Source organism: Harpia harpyja, chromosome 13 (genome assembly GCF_026419915.1).
Source record: "Harpia harpyja isolate bHarHar1 chromosome 13, bHarHar1 primary haplotype, whole genome shotgun sequence".
NCBI lineage: Eukaryota > Metazoa > Chordata > Aves > Accipitriformes > Accipitridae > Harpia > Harpia harpyja.
This window is the reverse complement of record NC_068952.1, coordinates 26,101,100-26,119,046: the sequence shown is the minus strand read 5'-3', so window position 1 is coordinate 26,119,046 and position 17,947 is coordinate 26,101,100. Positions and strand designations below refer to the sequence as shown.

The window sequence follows — 17,947 nt, the reverse complement described above, 5'->3', positions numbered from 1 at the left end:
GCCTGTGTCAGATTTTGTCAATAGAGGTAACTTAAGCATTTTCACTGAATTCAGTGCTTTGCTAAACTGGGATCATGCCTTTGAAGGATCCTAACTACAGGGAAAATGCTGTATTTCTTTTCACTGGCAGGGCACAGGGAGATGAATGAAACAGCTTTGAAGCACTCTCCGGCACAAAACAGAACTCACAAGTACAAGTGCTTATGAGGAGATAACACAGAGTTAAGGGGTTCATGACATACAAGCACCCATGGTTCAACACTCCCTAGAGAAGTGAAACAGAAGCTTTAACTGGTGCTCCTGTCCCTTCATTCCAGTGGCAGACTGGAAACAAGAGTCTGCTGTCTTTGGTTGCCCACTGCTTTCTACAGATGTGGCCAAATCCTCTGTTTTCTTTTGCTGTGTTTGGAGCTGCCTTGTGTACATGGTTCTTTCCTGGGATATTTGTGGACTGTGAGGTCCTGGAGACTGCATTCTGTCTTGTCTACACCAGGAACTAAGGGTATCAGAAAACAACCAACTTCCTGTAAAGTGGACCACAGTATGAACTTAAGAGCACACTGGCAACTTGTTATAATGTCCACGTGTAAACTTTTAGCACAAGTCACATGTGAGGTAGCTTACTGTGAAAGAAAGCAATAAATGCTGACTTCTTTTCACTAGTCAAAATGGTGGTAGATTAAAAATGGTGAAAGTCACTTGAAATAAGCTATCTGGTGTTTTGCTGTGGAGTAAGAATTTGTTTGTGGCTAATAACTGCAGAATAGCTCTTGGTGACATCTCTCTTTAATTCATGGTCACTTGTGTGATCATGCCCTTTTTTGTAGAGCTAATATGCTCTAATCATACTGTTGTTATTTTAGAGTTCTAACTTTTCATTGGCATATTCTGTCTCTACAATACATTTTCCTGTAGTGTATTATAGAGATGTAGCTATACTAGAATTGCCCTGCCAGTAGGAAAAGCTTCTCTGTGCTAGGACAGACAACTTTACTATCTAACTGAAAAAAAACCCTGGTAAAACAACTACCTACTATCCATCAAGTTGCAGGCTTTGTTACCTTTTTATTAAGAGCTTTCCCTAATCTACACAGTTAAACTTTAAAGCTAATAAAAATGAGCTCATAGAAAGCACACACAGATAAAGTAAACACTCCTTGAAACCATTTAAAGGCTGAGAGGCATTACAGGTTGCTGGATTTGGGGCTAATGCAAGGTGATCTCTCTCTTACTTTCTTTTGACCTGTTTCTCCCAGAAAAGGATGTGATACTATTCTCACGCCAGTCTCACTAGCAGACCAGGAGATCCAAATAACCCTAGAGCTGCTGATTCAATGAGTGGTTATAGAAAAGAGCATTTCTCAAACATGAAGGATTGTAAGTGAATGTCCCCTGGGAAAGCTTGTTCTGTTTAAGAATGCACTAGCTGAAATTGTTTTCCGCAGTTTGTCTTTGCACCCTCCATAAGTCCAAGATCATGGCAATCAAACTTCCATCCAGCGACTTCAACCTCCTTTAAATATTTCAGTGTGGTTGGTACCTGACTTAATTTGCAGACTAACAGTGATGCAGGCACCCAGTCTTGTTTGCTGCTGAAATCTACAGATATCAGCTTCTTGAGAGAGATCAGTGGCTGCATGAAGGAAAGCTGTTTTGCTTGCCACACAATTCATTGCCAAGTCCAAATGCTGAAGGTTCTGCAGGTGTTCTTTCTCAAAAAAAATTGCCTGTGAACATATATTTATTTATGTATTTATGTATTTATTTTTGCTTCAAGCCCTAACGAAGAAAATGATTCCTATTCAGGATATTGAAGAATTGAGTCTTACTGAATTCAGTTGAACTTCTATGCTTAAAACAATACCACACTTAATAGAAAAGGATTTAAACATGTGCTTGCATATTACTTTTTTCTTGTTTAGAACCAAGAATGTAAAATATAGCAGCCACAGATCACAATTTTTTTTATATCTAGACTTTTCTTCCTTGTTAAAACATAACCTTGCAGTATGTTGCATACAACAGGATCCTTTTAACTACAGAGAGGTCATTAGCTTAAATGGGCTGATGGACTGCTGCTTATGACCACTCACACAAAAGCATTGCAAGATCAAGGTCATGAATATTCTCATTCATTTTGACATTTCATTTCTACTGTATCTTCAGAAGGGGTGAGTGATGTGAATCCATGTAGTTTTTATATCTCCCCAATCTTCAGCTATCTACCTTGATAAAAGTTATACTAGCATTGGCCTTTTTTAACTCTACTATTGACATACATTCTGTAACAGATGTTATGTTAGTGGACAATTTAATGTAAGAAGAGTCCAATTCTATTCCTGCCATGTTTATGGAGGAGATAATAAATCCGTCAATCAGAAACGATTCCCTCTCAAGGAGCTTCTTCACCAGAATCTCCAGTTGCCTGCAGTCTTCCTTGCACTACTTATGCAGCGAAAAATGGTCCTCATTGAGCAGAAATGTGGGCGTTATTTGGCTCATCTAATGCTATATATATCATCTCTCTTTCTCTCTATCTCCTACTCAGACTTGATGCTATTTCACTTATTGCTGGGTTTCCTGAACTGGTTTTGAGTTTTGTCTAGTTTTTGTCCTTCATCCTTTGCTCATCCACAGTACCCTTCCTTACCTAGAATTCTAACCTCCACATCAGTGAGGCTCCATTTCCTCGACCCAAGTTTCGTCAGCTGTGGCATTGTTTCCAGTAGTTTTAACAATTTTTTTAGGCAAACCTTTACATCATTGCCCCAGGGAAGCATCAGCACTTTCATCCCAGGCAGGACATTTAAGCCATCAACTAAATGAAAATAAGTGCAATTTTTTGTTGTTGTTATAACAGCTTGCTGTAAAATCACTTTAAAAAGTTAAACCAAATCACATTTCAACAGTGAAGAAAATACTGGTAGGTTAAAGACTCCAAGATTGTTGCTTTGATAGCAAAGACAGAGCAGCCAATTGCATACAATATTCCTCACTTCTAAAAACTTCCCATTCACTGAGAGGAAATGGTTCAGGATACCAATTATATCCTAATTAAAAATAAAAGAGGAAAGAATTCTTGAATTTCTGTCTGGATAGGTCTTAGAATTGAAGCTCATTCCCAATTCAAATGGTTTAGATAAAGAAAACTTCTGACTTACCAAGTCTGTGGATAACATCTTTTCCTTTCTTTTCTAATAATTTTCCGACAAAGCAAGTACATTCAGTTTTGGCAAATTACGAAGATTCTGAGCTATGGGAGGAAAAAAGCTTGTTATGCATGTTTTCAGTGCAGCATGACTTGTCTTCTATTGCACCTTCCTTAGCTTTGTTTTTTAATGAACAGCAAGACAAGATTTTTAAAAACCTCCAGAGTTTTCTTGTTTTTCTGATGCCTCTCTGATGCAAACTGTGCTCTCTTGTTGTTAACTGTGTCTCTAGGAATTGATAAAATAAAGGACCTGGCCAGCTGTAAGAGCTGGAATAATGGTTCTGTATAACTTATATTCTGGTGGCTAAGTGAATCTTTAGTGGCAATGAGACAACTTTAAGTTGTCTTTGTGTGGGAGAATTTGTGGGAGAACTTGTGGGAGAACGAGGGAAACTGCTTAACGCACAACTGTTATTGTGTTTGCTAGCACAAGACACTACTGTTCTTTGTTATAAGTTTGTTGAAGTAAGCACAAAAGTAGAACAAGGTCGGGCCTATGTGACTGATAACAGGAGGGCAACGTGACCGAAGACAGGGTGCAAGACAGCATGCAGGTGGAGGAACTATTCGCGTGATCAGAAGACTTTATCCAATTAGACTATTGTTTAAGCGCGTGAACAGCACATGTTAACCAATCAACAAATGGCTTATGTGTGAGTAGATATTAGAAACATATATAACCGAGTGTTGCGCAGTTAATAAACGGAGAAACCGTTTGATCCACAGTATCTGTGTTGGTCCGTTTTCTCCCCAGGGTGAGTCCCTGGCGATGCGTCATTTTCCCTAGATTGTCGCAGCAGAGAAAGTGCGGCAAGTGGTGACCCCGACGCAGATGCGGGCGCGGAGTGTGCGAGTGTTTTGCCTGGCCAGGCGATTGGAAGGTGGCCCTCGGGGCGATCCTGCCAGTGACGATGGCATCCATCGGAATAATTATTAAGGTACTAAAGGTGGTAGGCAGGGACGTGGACTGTGGAGTGCATACGGCTCCAGTCACGAGTCTCATCCAGTGGATGATACAACGGGGCTTCATAGTAAAGCCGGGAGAGATATTTGATGTGTTGCGGCTGCAGGCTGCGTGCGAGGAGTTGGTGGAGGAGTGTTTGAGTGGGAAGAAAGGAGCTGCAGATAAGCTCGCAGCTCTTGGTTCAGTGTTGACCGTATTGATGAAGGGGAGAGAGGCAAAGGCAGTTTGGATGGCGGCTACAGCGGTGTTGCGCGGAGAGGCGAGTAGAGAGGTGGTTGATTTGTTAGAGGTACAGGCTGACAAAGAGAGTAAAGACGCTACAGGAGTCGGAGGTGAGGAGATGTTGGGAAAACAAGTAGAGAGAGTGGAAGGAGCAGGGGATGCTCCGGACGCCTTAGCGTTTCCAGTCTCTCGTGGGCAATTAGAGGATTCTTTTTTTGGGTATCCACCTCTCCCCCCGCCAGGATTGTTTTCACATGAGTCAGAGGAGCCCTCTAAGTATGTCCCGCCAGCGAGTAGTACAACCACGGGTCCTAGTGCACCCCCGGTGTCTATGATAGAGGTACATTCGGATGAAAAAGAATGTTGCATTAGAAAGAAATTGCAAGCAGAAGCAGTTCCATTGCCGGACTCGGATGAGGAGAGTCCACTGAATGCAAAACAGAATCAGATCACTGAGGTGACGGAGGTTTTGACGAAATTTAAAAACTTAGTGGCGACTATTGAACAGACAGTACAGCATGCTTAAAGTGTTGTAGGTCGTGCAGCACAGCCTCCGGTGTTTACGGATTGGAAGTTAATAGCAAAAAATTGTGTTCTAGAGGGTGTGGATTTCAAACCTTCAGATGAAGGGGGAGTATTAGCATGTCCGTTGTTAATCACTCAAGATGGACCTAGATGGCAACCACTAGATTACAAATTAGTAAAGGAATGGCAAACGAGCTGTAGAGATGATGGACTGCAAGGCCCAAGGACGCAAGCTTTGTTAGATGTGATTTATGCTCAGCCGTTACTACCCTTTGATTCGAGACAGCTGGCGCGTGCAGCACTTACGGCACCTTTGATGTGCCTCTGGGAGCAGGCATTTAAAGAGGAAGCAGAAGTGGTTGTTTTGGACGCTCTTACTCCAGGACACGATTTAGTAGGGGTCTCTATGGCACAGTTAACGGGGACCGGAGATCATGCATCCCCTCAAAATCAGGCCGGTTTGCGAGGTCGGGTGATAGCGGCTTCTTCAAAGTGTGCTAGAAATGCATTTATGAAGGTTAGTAAGTTTGAAAAGAAAAGAGTCCCGTATACAAAGGTTATTCAGAGACTTAATGAACCATATCAGGATTTCTTAGAGCGTTTGCAAAAGGTGGTGGAGGTAGCAGACATACCAGACGAGGTTAAGCCAGTTCTTGCGAAAGAATTAGCTCGTACACAAGCAAATGACCAGACAAGGCAAATTTTATTGCAATTGCCAGCAAAAGCTTCAGTAGCAGATATGATTAAATGAGTGTTAGAAGCAGAAGCTCAAACTGCAGCAGCACCTGTGGTTGCAGCAGTTACAGCTGTACTTCGCAATTGCACAAATAACAACCTGAGGAGAAACATTTCTTGCTTTGGTTGTGGGGGAAGCGGTCACGTTAGAAGCCAGTGTCCTTCAGTGTCTAGAGCCAATCTGGGCAGGACGCCAAATTCAGACCAAAAAGGGAGTTGTTTCCGCTGTGGGAAGTTAGGGCATCTTGCAAAGCAATGTCGCATGACATGGGCCGGGGAACATCAGGGAAACTACAGGGGCGGTCCCAGCGCAGGGCGGGCGGGGCTGCTGGAGAACAATCCATCCTGTCAAGTATATCCCGTAGAATGCCGAGAATCACCGACAATTGGACAGCAAAAGGACGAGCCCCTGCCCTGGAAGATGACCACCGATGGGCTTTAAAGACTACCACAGGAGTGTGGGTAGAGCAACCAACAACGGTAACGTTGAAGAGAGGAGGATCGGGAAAGAGTACGGGTGGAATTTTAGTGGGTGATGGGGCTCACAAATGGGGAGTCGATATTATTCCGGGAATGTGCACTGAAACAAACGATGCTATACAAGCCACTATAGTTTCCCTCACAGAAATACCAATGTATATTCCTGAAGATACCCCTATGGCCCATTTGGTATTAGATATGTCAAGGCGACCTACTATTGAATGTACAATGCAGCCAGTGTGTGAGCGATGGGGACAGACCATATGCCAAATTAGAGCCCTTTTAGACTCTGGGGCCGACGTTACAGTAATCCCACAAGAAGTTTGGCCAGTGTCATGGCCTCTGGAAGAGACCAGCATCTCAGTAACAGGGGTTGGAGGAAGTCGAGGTACCCAAAAAGCCTTTTGCCAATTCAAATTCAAATAAAAGGAGAGAACCAATCGACTGTTATCAAACCTTTTATCTTAAAAGGACTTCTTTTACCCCTGTTAGGGAGAGACGCTATGCAAGGCTTGTCGCTGCGCATAGTTTCTGACTCACAGTTGCACACAGATCCGCATTTTTTATAGGGGCCGCTGGCCAATGCCCACCGGCCCTAGCCATGAAGTGGAAAACTCAACAACCGGTGTGGGTTGACCAGTGGCCCCTTCCCCAAGAAAAATTGTCTCAGCTACAGCTATTAGTACAGCGTGAAGTAGAAAAGGGACATTTAGTCCCAACCACTAGTCCGTGGAATTGCCCTGTGTTTGTCATCCAAAAGAAGTCAGGTGCCTGGCGTCTTCTACATGATCTCAGAGCGGTCAATGCCGTTCTTGAAGACATGGGACCTTTACAACCAGGTTTACCTTGGCCATCCACGTTACCCCAAAACTGGCCTGTTGTAGTGATTGATATAAAAGACTGTTTCTTTTCTATTCCACCCCATCTGGACGATCAACCCAAGTTCGCGATGACGATCCCGACGATCAACAATCAAGAACCAGTGCAACGTTACCATTGGACGGTGTTACCACAGGGGATGAAAAATTCCCCAACTCTGTGTCAGTGGTTTGTTTCTCGAGCGTTGCATCAGTTTCGGGATACACATCAAAATTGGGTTCTCTATCATTATATGGATGATATTTTGCTATGCGGGGAGGGAGACATTAACACAACTTTAAAACACTTAGTTCAAACTCTTAAAGAACATGGTCTGGAAATAGCACCTGAAAAAGTACAAACAACTGTTCCAGTGAAATATTTGGGAACACTCATTCAGAAACAGGCAGTCCAGCCTCAAAAACTACAAATTGAACACCAAGTGTCAACCTTACATGACCTACAGGTGTTGGTTGGTAACCTACAGTGGTTAAGACAATTTATTCCCATAACACACAAGGAGTTACAACCCTTGTTAGCAGATTTAGCAGGAACCCCAGATGTTGCAGCTCCTCGCACATTGACAGACACACAAAAGGCTGTGTTACAACAGATAACTACTAAACTAGCTCACAAGAGTCTCAACCGTTATACCCCAGAAATCCCATTAGAATTGCATATAACTATGCAACGAGAAGGAGCAAATGGTCTAATATATCAATTCATTGATTCACGGGTATGTCCTTTGTTATGGCTGTATACCAGTTATCCCAAACAAGCCGCACCACAATTTTTAGTAGCATTGGCAGATGCAATCTCTCGAGGACGACGACGAACGCAGCAGTTATCAGGAAGAGATCCTAAATTTATTTCAACATCTGTTAGTCCCCGTAATTTTGAACAATTACTAATGTTTGATATGTGTTTACAAGCGGCATTAGCAGATTTTATGGGGCAAATTATCCCGGCTAGGGGTGACCCTCTCATTAAGAGTCTATTATCATCAACCTTCAAACCACAAACACCCATTTCAGAGAAACCCCTCCAAGGCCTCACTGTGTTTACAGATGCCTCTGGAATGACTCAACAGGCAGCTATAGCCTGGTTTTTGGACAATCAATGGCATACCAGAGCTTGGAAAAGCCAAGGATCTGTTCAAATTTTAGAATTACATGCTGTGTTAACTGCTTTAACGACTTGGCCTACCATCCCTCTAAATATTGTAACAGATAGCGAATATGTGTATAACTTAACACAACAATGTAAACAAAGTTTACCGGGAGGGACTGAACCTGCTCGAGAGCTGTTATCCATATTAGAGAAAAGACAAGAACTTGTATTTTTTGCACATATTAACAGTCATACACAAATACCGGGCGCTTTAACAGGGGGAAATGCTCATGCAGACAAAGCAGCAGGAACCCTCATTCAGACAGTAGGTGTTCCCATTCTACAACAAGCCAAACTTTCTCATGAATTTTTTCATCAGGGAGCTAAAGCACTAGCAAGACAATTCCGACTACCCCTGTCTGATGCTCGAGCAGTGGTCGCTTCTTGCCCACACTGTCGTCAAACTAACTCTTGGACATGGGGAATTAACCCCCACGGTCTACGACCGAATCAAATTTGGCAAACAGACATCACAGTCTATGAACCTTTCAAACCCTGGAAGTATTTACATGTTACTATAGATACTTGCAGCGGCTATATCTGCCCGACTGCCGAAACTAAAAGTAACGCCACCACCACCATACGACATTTATGTCACGCCATCAGTATATTAGGGGTTCCACAAGAAATAAAAACCGATAATGGCCCCAATTATATTAGTTCTCGAGTTCGCGAATTTTTAAATAAGTGGGGCATCTCACATATAACCAGAATACCCTACAATTCTACAGGACAAGCAATCGTTGAACGAGCCCATCAAACCCTAAAGACACAGTTAGACCGTCTTAGGGAGGGGGAGAAGGTACCTGTAAGCTATCAAAATGAACTGTTAGCCAAGGCCTGTGTGGTAATAAATCATATGCCACGAGGCGACTCAGATCCATCTCAGCATCACACCGCGGCACAGCGACATTTTTCTACCGCATTGCTATCTGACCATACGCTGGGAGCACCAGTTCGGTATCGAGATCCAATCACGATGGAATGGCAAGGGCCGGTACCCATTTTACAATGGGGGCAAGGATACACCTGTGTCCAAACAGACTCAGGACCCAGATGGGTACCGGCCAAATGGATCCGACCAGATGTAAAAGGAACCAATAAGGATTAACAGCCTACAAAGTGATACCCCCAAAACTGCGAGGAGGACTCTGTTCCATAGGACGATTGAGAGCCTGGGCACCTACAGAAGCACAATTAATCAAAGTGACACGTCGAGAAAAAAGAACTGTACAGGTAACGAAATTGGACAGCTCTTGTGACACCAACGTCCGTTTACCCACTGATTTTTTATACTTGACACTCTCATTGGTTACTCCAGTAGGACCTTGGATAAACAGAATGAATATTCAAGCTTTAGCCTGTTTTGGTTTTAAAACAAGGAAATGCCACTGCTCGAGCCATCGATGCATTAACAGCGCTTCAGGAAACGACAACAAATCAATTACAAGCACTACTTCCACCCATAGATTTTCTACTGGCTCAATTTGAGGTAGGATGCAAATGAAACAACACCCTTTTTCCAGAATTTTGTTGTTTAGACTTTATAAACAACACCGAGATGCTGAAAACCATCAGGCAACAAGCCGAGATTATTCGACAACTCCAAGATGCCGTAAAAGTGGTAGGGATTTCAGGTATTCCTGAGGATTGGTTTGGCTGGTTGAAAAACTGGGGTTTCTCCATCATTGGAGGTCTGTGTGTTTTGGCCATTGTCTGTATGATCATTCCCTGTGCTTTGGCGCTTTTGAAAAGTATGTTAGATAGAATAGTTAAACAAACTATGCATGCTTATGTATTGTACTCACCTATTGCAAGCGAAACTGTTTAGATGAGCTTAGGGAGGGGGAATTGTGGGAGAATTTGTGGGAGAACTTGTGGGAGAACGAGGGAAACTGCGTAAGGCACAACTGTTATTGTGTTTGCTAGCACAAGACACTACTGTTCTTTGTTATAAGTTTGTTGAAGTAAGCACAAAAGTAGAACAAGGTCGGGCCTACGTGACTGATAACAGGAGGGCAACGTGACCAAAGACAGGGTGCAAGACAGCATGCAGGTGGAGGAACTATTCGCGTGATCAGAAGACTTTATCCAATTAGACTATTGTTTAAGCACGTGAACGGCACATGTTAACCAATCAACAAATGGCTTATGTGTGAGTAGATATTAGAAACATATATAACTGAGTGTTGCGCAGTTAATAAACGGAGAAACCATTTGATCCACAGTATCTGTGTTGGTCCGTTTTCTCCCCAGGGTGAGTCCCTGGCGATGCGTCGTTTTCCCTAGATTGTCGCAGCGGAGAAAGTGTGGCACTTTGCAACACAGAAGCAGGGCAAAGCTGTCTGAACACATGGGAGATTCTTTAGTGGTTTAAGCCCTGGAGACTTCAACCTCCTGCTTCACAAAGCTGTCAAGATTTTTTGTTATGATATAAAAATGTATATTTTACAGAATCAGAGAACTGTGGATGAGTGGGACTAGATGGGACCTTAGAGTCTAAACATCTGTAATGGGGCAGGATACTGATAAGACTAAACCATTCATGATACATATTTACCTATCTTGCTCTTCGAAAATTTCCATATTCTCCCTAGGCACTATTTTACCTTCCTGGATTTAAAAAGTTTCTGCCAATACCCAATCTAAATATTCTCTGTTGCAAATTTAGCTACTTTCTTCTCCCAGTGGACAAAAAGAATGGTTGATTCTCATCTCTTTGTAGCAATGTTTAAAGAGCATAAAAAATTTATCATATCTTTTTCAGTCTTCTCTCTCAACCAAAACAAAACTAAACCATTCCTCCTAAGTCACATTTTCTTAACCTCTAGCTGTTCTTGGTGCTCTCTCTCAATTTCTCCATACCTTTTTAAATTATGATACTGAGGTTGGGCACAGATTTCTTGCTCAGGACTCACCAGCAGATGTTTTTTGCAATAGCATAATATTTCCAGTCTTCCACAGAAGAGCTCTGATTCTTTCCTGCTACACAGGTAAATCTCCATTTTATATTCATGAAATTCATGTCTCATTCCCCGCTACAGCCCTTTACATCTGTCTATACTGAATCCCCTATCGTTGTTTTTGGACCACCTCTTAACTGCATCCAATTTTATTTATGGTTTTGTATTCCAACAGGGCTTGTAAGCCTTCCAAGCTCAGTATCATCTGAAATTTTATACGCGTATCCTCCATTCTGTCATTTAAGCCATCAGTTAAAATATTGTTTAGAACAAGGAAGGATTTGATTGTATGAAAATGTGCTCTCACTTAGTGAAACATTTGTGATAACTCTTTGAAAGTAATTTTTCAACCAGTTGTGCACCCATTTTATTTGTATATATTTCATTAGCTTCTTGTTAAGGATGTTGTATAGGATAGGTTAAAAACCTCATTTGAGTTATGATAGATCCAGACTTATCTTTTCACAATCTTATTACCCTGTTCCCTGGAAAGGTTTGATGTGATTTGTTCACACTACCTTTTATCTCTATAATTTAAGTGCTTACAAAATGTGTGATAATCTGTCTCAGAATTTTTCTTGGTGTCAGAGGGAGGTTGGCTTCTCTATGATTTGCTCCTTTCAAGGAAAAGATACTGTATTTTCCACTTTCCTGCCTCCACAAATGTTCAGAGACAGTTGTCTATAGTTCAATGATTCTTTCAGCTTGTTCCTTACATACTTAATTGTGAATTTCCCTAGGTTCTGCTAACCTGAGTTCATGTGTTTGAGTTAAATAATTTTTATTTATCCTTATTTGTACTACTGTGACCTTGTTAAATGATTTAAGTACCTGATCAGAACTAATATTTTTGGTAATGATTGAAACAAAAACAACTTTGAAAACTAATTTTGCTTGCATCATCCATTATTTGCTTTCCTATTTTGTTTGTTTACAGAGCTATGCAATAGTTTATCTTTCTCTTTTATATAACCTTTATACTTAGGATTTATATAAAAGCTTTATATAAAACTTGCCTTACTGCATTTTACATCTCTGCTAACTGAAACTTAATGTGAACCTAAGTGTTTCTGATTTTATCCTTATATGCTTTTTTCTTCTGTTATAGAATTATGTTTTGATTTTCAAAACATGCATATTCAGTTTGTAAAGTTACTATTACTATTCTTACCTAGAATTTCCACAGCATTGCTGGAGATACAGCAGTGGACTAGTTGGATTTCTTCCAGTTCACTTAGTTCATCAGAGACTGATCTTACAATGTAGGTTATGCCATCCCCAATAGCTGTCAAATGATTCATGTATAATAAGCGTAGCTTTCTCAAATTTCTGCTACCTTCAGCTATGAATGGAATGGAAAAAAAAAAACAACCCAGGTCACATTGTTAGGTGAACTGTTTTGGTATGTTTATAATGTCTTGATCACAGCAAATGGCTAGACAGAGTTAGATGTTTACTGTCTGGCATACAACTATCTATATTTTGATGCCATGAAATATATGACAGGTTTTGTTTGAAAAAAAATTATAAACACAGCCTCCTGTTCAGCTACTGTATCGTGTAATCAATATAAACTGCCCCTCAGCCCAGAGAAAGTAACTCATAGAGGATCAAATGTGATCTTCCTGTGGAACAAATCCAGGAAAAGCATTTTTTTACCATGCCATCAAAGAGAGGATGGGTAGACATATGAATTGCTGTCTCCATTTCAGTTACAGGGTTGTGTGGCCCTAGCAAACATTATTCAAGCTTTTCAACCTTGGTATCCAGTGGCTGACCTTGCAGAAAGTCAGCAATAGGTCAGGGAAGGGAACTGTATCATCTTTGCAACCTCCTGACTTGTGGTTCATGCAGATTAGCCAGTCCTGGGATCAGTATGTTAGATCTGTTTGACTACAGCATGCATTACTGACTTGAAAGGAGCACTGCAATACTTTGTGATGATCAGGATACAGAACACATCAAGACTTCAACGCAAATGTATAAGAAATTACTTCTCTAAATTATATGATACGATTTTCATGTCCTAATAGCATACAAACTTCAGACCAACTTGTTAAAACATTCACATTCTCAGCACTATATACTTGATTATGGTCTAAAATAGGAGAGAGGAAATTACCTAATTTTTTTGCATCACCTTCATCCATACTTATGTTAACTACAAGCCCTTCAGCATTCACAGGTTTCTTTATTCCATAAATAAGTCCACCTGCTGAAAAAAAAAAAAACAACATAGATGTATACAGCATTTTAATTTAATACAGGAACAAATTCATTTGTGGAACAGATACACTTCACTGATATCAGGTTCTTGTGAAAAGTAAATAATAGCTTTGTGTGAAAATACGAACATCTAAAAGGGATAACCTAGGGAGAATATGACAGAGGTCTACAAAATAATGAGTGCAAGGAAAAGGTTGGGTAGAGACTGACTGTTTGGATTTTTTCTTCCAGTACAAGAACAAGAGGCCACCAATTGAAACTAGTCCAAAACAAACATTAAGGACATAGTCCTTCACACCCTTTGCCAAAGGATGATGCAGATGCAGGAAGTGTACATGGGCTCAAAGCAAAGACAGACAAGTACTAGCAGGACCCTTTGGGGAGGTCACTGAATAAACAAATCATAAGCACAGGCAACTGGTCTGAGCTTAAAACAGAGGCTGTGAGATTATTGAGAAGAAATTATTATAGATTCTTGCATTGTTCTTGCTCTTCCTTAGACATCCATTTACAAGTGCTGTTGGAGACAATGAACCAAGGTAGATGGACCCTTCCTCTGAATCAGTATGGTTGTTGTTGTTACATTCTTATGCTTTTCTTCCTAACAATCTTGGCATATGTGGGCACACAGGAAAGAGCATTAATTAATATGTAGTTCCAGAATAATCTTGAGATTATATGTCATAGAATGATCGAAAAAATCAGGTTAGGACTTCTGAGGTCATCTAGTTCGATTTCCTGCTCAAAGCAGGGCTGATTTTAAAGTTAGATGAGGTTGCTCAGGGCCTTGTCCAGCCGAGTTTTGAAAATCTCCAAGGATAGTGATTAAATGACATCCAGATCCCTGTTGCAATGTTTGATCACCTTCCTGGTAAAAAACTTTTTATGTCCAATTGCAACTTCCCTTGTTACAAACTTGACATTGTTGACTCTTGCCCTTTACTTGTGCAGCTCTGAAAATTTCCATCTTTTCTACAACACCCTTAAGGTAATGGAAGACTGCAATTAGTTTCCCCATTAGCCTCTTCTTCTCCAGGCAAACCATGCCCAGTTCTCTTAGCTTCTCCTTGTGTATCAGGTTATCAGGTGTTCCAGCTCCCTAGCCATGTTAGTGGCCCTCCGTTGGATTCTAACCAGATTGTTAGTATCTCTTTTATACTTGAGCAGCCTGAAACTGCACATCATATTCCAGATTTGGCCTCAAGAGTGCAGAATAGAAGGGAATAACCACTTCCCAGGGTACACTGGTACTGCCCACAATGTGCTTAGTCTTTATCACTGCAAGAGTGCTTTGCTGACTCATGATCACCTATCTCTGAAATTTGATATCATCAGTGCTTGTGTACATTTCTCAAGACAAGATACATTCATAGATAGCTTGAATGAGGAAAAGCTCAGAGTACAGTCCAGCAGCAGATGCACCCATCCTCCATTAGTGCCCTGCTCTAACAATAACATTGAAGGATCCCGGATGCGTGTGATTCACAGCATAAGGAACTAATGTCCCCCATCCTAACTAGAATCCTTCACCTCAGATATGTCTGGAGCATACTACACTATAATTACTACACTCTTCTTTATAATGCCATTGCAATTTTCAGAGAAAACAACTATTCAAGCTAGAAGCATTTAATTATGGGAATAACTTATCAAAAGATACTGCAGATTTTCCATCACATTAGGTATTAACATCAGAACTAGACTTCTTTCAAAAAAATGCTTACCCAGATATTATGACAGAGATGTAGGAAGCAATGAGGGAAAATTTCTGTCCAATGTTACAGGTCTAGATTAGGCTACAACACTCTCATCTGGCTGCCAAAACCATATGCATCTGTTGTGAAAACTAAGTGACGGTGTGCTGTATCCCATGGCACTTACAAAATTCAGCTAGCGTATAGACATTATCTCATTTACTGCGGATTATTTGCACCAGTGTTGTTACATTTTTTCTCCCACCTAGTATTTTATTAAAAAACAGATTTTTTAATATATTGTGCACCAAGAACCAAGAATATAATGAAATGGCAGTTTACAGGAATTCAAAGGGCAGACCTGACCTACCACAACTAAATAACATAAGTAAATTTACGTAACTAAGTAGACTGCAGTCACTTTCACCAAGAATATAAAATTGCATTCTAGGAATATAACATTTGTCAAACTGATCAAAACCAGGCATCTTCCATATACAAGGCAGCCACGAGCCCCTTTGTTTTACCTTCTCATCCACATTTATCTAAAAGATCTCATTTACTGTACCTTCCAGATTTTCACTTTGCAGATCTCTTTTATATAAGGTTTTCAGCCTTGTCATTGTTGTGATCTGTTGCTGATCTTCCACAGTAAGAGGTGTGGACTCCACAGTAAGATCTTGTAAGTTTTCACAGGTTTCAAGGACTTCTTTCAATGTTCCTGTGATACCAGCACTATTGCTGATGTGCAGCTTGAGGCTTGCAGCAGAGCAACATATTTTGAGTATTAATATAAATACTTTTATCACAAAAAAACCCTCTTCAAAATCTCTGCTCAAGGCTGATTTTGAAGAACTTTCATAAAAGAAATTAATGATACACTCCGCAAAAATATCCTTGTCAGTTCCTGTTAAATCTTCCTTTTCTGTTATATTTTCTGATTTTTTTGTGTATTCTCTTTCCAAAGCCAGATTATTTAATGAAAACAGTTCAGAATTATCTCTATGCTGATCAATTCCTTCAGTAAGTCCAAAATTATTCTAGTGGCATCTAGAGAGGATCCACAAGTGTAGACAATCAATTGAAATAATTATTAGTAATATCTGAAATAATATTAATTTTCTGTAGATAACTATACCTTTTCTTCACCTCTGCTTCTTGGCAGGATGTCAATAGTTTGCAAAGTTTTCTGCCTGCAGTGTATTCCTGAAATGATTTGTGAAAGAATCTATATGTTGGCTTTAGTCTTTGAGCTGTGTATTTATTTAGAAGACCTGAAGCTAGCAGGACTTTTTCTTTTATGTCAGCTAAATCCTCAGACTGAAAATCAAATCTTTGATCAAATATTCCATCTAAAGCCAAGTCTCCACAATGATTTATGCTCAGCATCATATGATTTTCTGTTATTTCTTTTGTTTTGTACCTGTTTTTCTCCACCATCAAGTCATACAAAGCAGAGGAAAGTAGAGTCTGGGTGCTTGGATGAAAATTACTTTCACCCATTTGGGTGGCATAAGCAATGATGACAGAGTAGAGTCTTCATAAGGTTCTTCTTGTAAGTGGCCTCTTTAAGCTGGTTTAACAGACCATGAGCCAGTTTGTCAAGACATTGTTAATGAGCTTCTTGCAACTCTTCTCTGATAGATCTCCTATTACAGCAATCAGTGATCCAAACTGTCTGATTTTATGAATAGATCCAGTCCTGGTAGCAATAATAACCATGTTCCTGAATTTGTGGTTTTCTTTAATCATTGCTTCTATCTCTGGACAGTCTGGGGGTTTGAATTCATCATATCCGTCTAACAGTAAAAGAACCTTTTGTCTTTGTACCAGTAGCATTTTCATGAAAGCTTGTTTGCAGATGACGTGGTGTTCAAAATGAAGCTGATCACAGACAGTGATATATTCCACGTCTTGTGCTAGTCAGGCTGATAAAGAAAATGAATTAGAAGATTTTTCAAAGCGGAGCAATTTTCAGAAGCCCAGAGTACAGCAATTCTTTTTAGACGAGTTGTTTTTCCTTTGCCAGCTTCTCCTTCTATAATGCAGGGATTTTTCAGTTCCTCCAGAAGGACGTTAAGCATCAGCTGCCCTTTCCTGCTATTATGTATATTTTTTTTTCCACAGCAAGACATCAGTATAGGCAGTTCCAGAATAAAAAATTATGCCAATATCACTACCCAGAGGATGTATTTTTGAAAAGCTGAAGATAGATACACATACTTTAAAACCTGAATCAAATAATTTAATTTATCTTGTTCCACTTGCCTGGTAGTACCTAAGGCAAACAGATCATGTATCAGTGAATTAAATAGTCGATGAGTTTGTCAATTAAAATTTCAGTACTTTTGGAAGAACCACCTGAACGTACTTGCTAAATTAATGAAATGGCGATAAGCAAGAGGCATGAGATGTATTTATTGTCCACTGTCTAGGCGAGACTTAATTGATAAGGGCTGTAGTTAATCCTTGGGCAGAAGATTCATACAGTCTGCAGACACCACTCTGGCTCCACTTAATTCCTTATTTGAAGGCCTTTTGGACTTACCCTATTCGTGCATTGGATTCCAAAAATGTAAGCTTGCATACAGGCATATGAAAGTTTATATGTGCAAAGGCATGATGAAAGTATGTTTTTTATGTAATAAGGTTTTAATATGGAAATACAGCATTTATAGATACATGAAAGGTATTGGAGTATTGAGAGAGATAGATTTGTAAATCAGTAACAGTTTTTGACAGTTGGACCGAATGAACTTTTAACCTAGTTCTTTTTTTAAACTATGTCTTTTGCATTTTTGTTACTTTTTGTTAGTCTAAGAGTTGCTTTCATACAGTTTGGAGGTGAGCTTAATTGAACCTTCCATCCTAGACACAATAAAATATAGTAACATCTAGA

At 40.3% G+C, this 17,947-nt stretch overlaps 1 protein-coding gene across 1 annotated transcript in view; it reads right to left on the bottom strand.

The window, feature by feature from the left end:
- The window catches only part of NLRC4 (NLR family CARD domain containing 4), a 103,212-nt gene that overhangs the window by 74,526 nt on the left and 10,739 nt on the right, over positions 1-17,947 (bottom strand). The window contains 21 exon segments of the mRNA XM_052806652.1: positions 190-386; positions 388-496; positions 1,459-1,652; positions 1,654-1,722; positions 2,647-2,818; positions 3,162-3,197; positions 3,200-3,253; positions 12,300-12,472; positions 12,953-13,013; positions 13,251-13,340; positions 15,617-15,824; positions 15,826-15,864; positions 15,867-16,066; positions 16,069-16,128; positions 16,131-16,576; positions 16,578-16,644; positions 16,647-16,948; positions 16,950-16,999; positions 17,001-17,168; positions 17,170-17,240; positions 17,243-17,326. Coding sequence (XP_052662612.1) covers positions 190-386; positions 388-496; positions 1,459-1,652; positions 1,654-1,722; positions 2,647-2,818; positions 3,162-3,197; positions 3,200-3,253; positions 12,300-12,472; positions 12,953-13,013; positions 13,251-13,340; positions 15,617-15,824; positions 15,826-15,864; positions 15,867-16,066; positions 16,069-16,128; positions 16,131-16,576; positions 16,578-16,644; positions 16,647-16,948; positions 16,950-16,999; positions 17,001-17,168; positions 17,170-17,240; positions 17,243-17,326 — 2,850 coding nt within the window.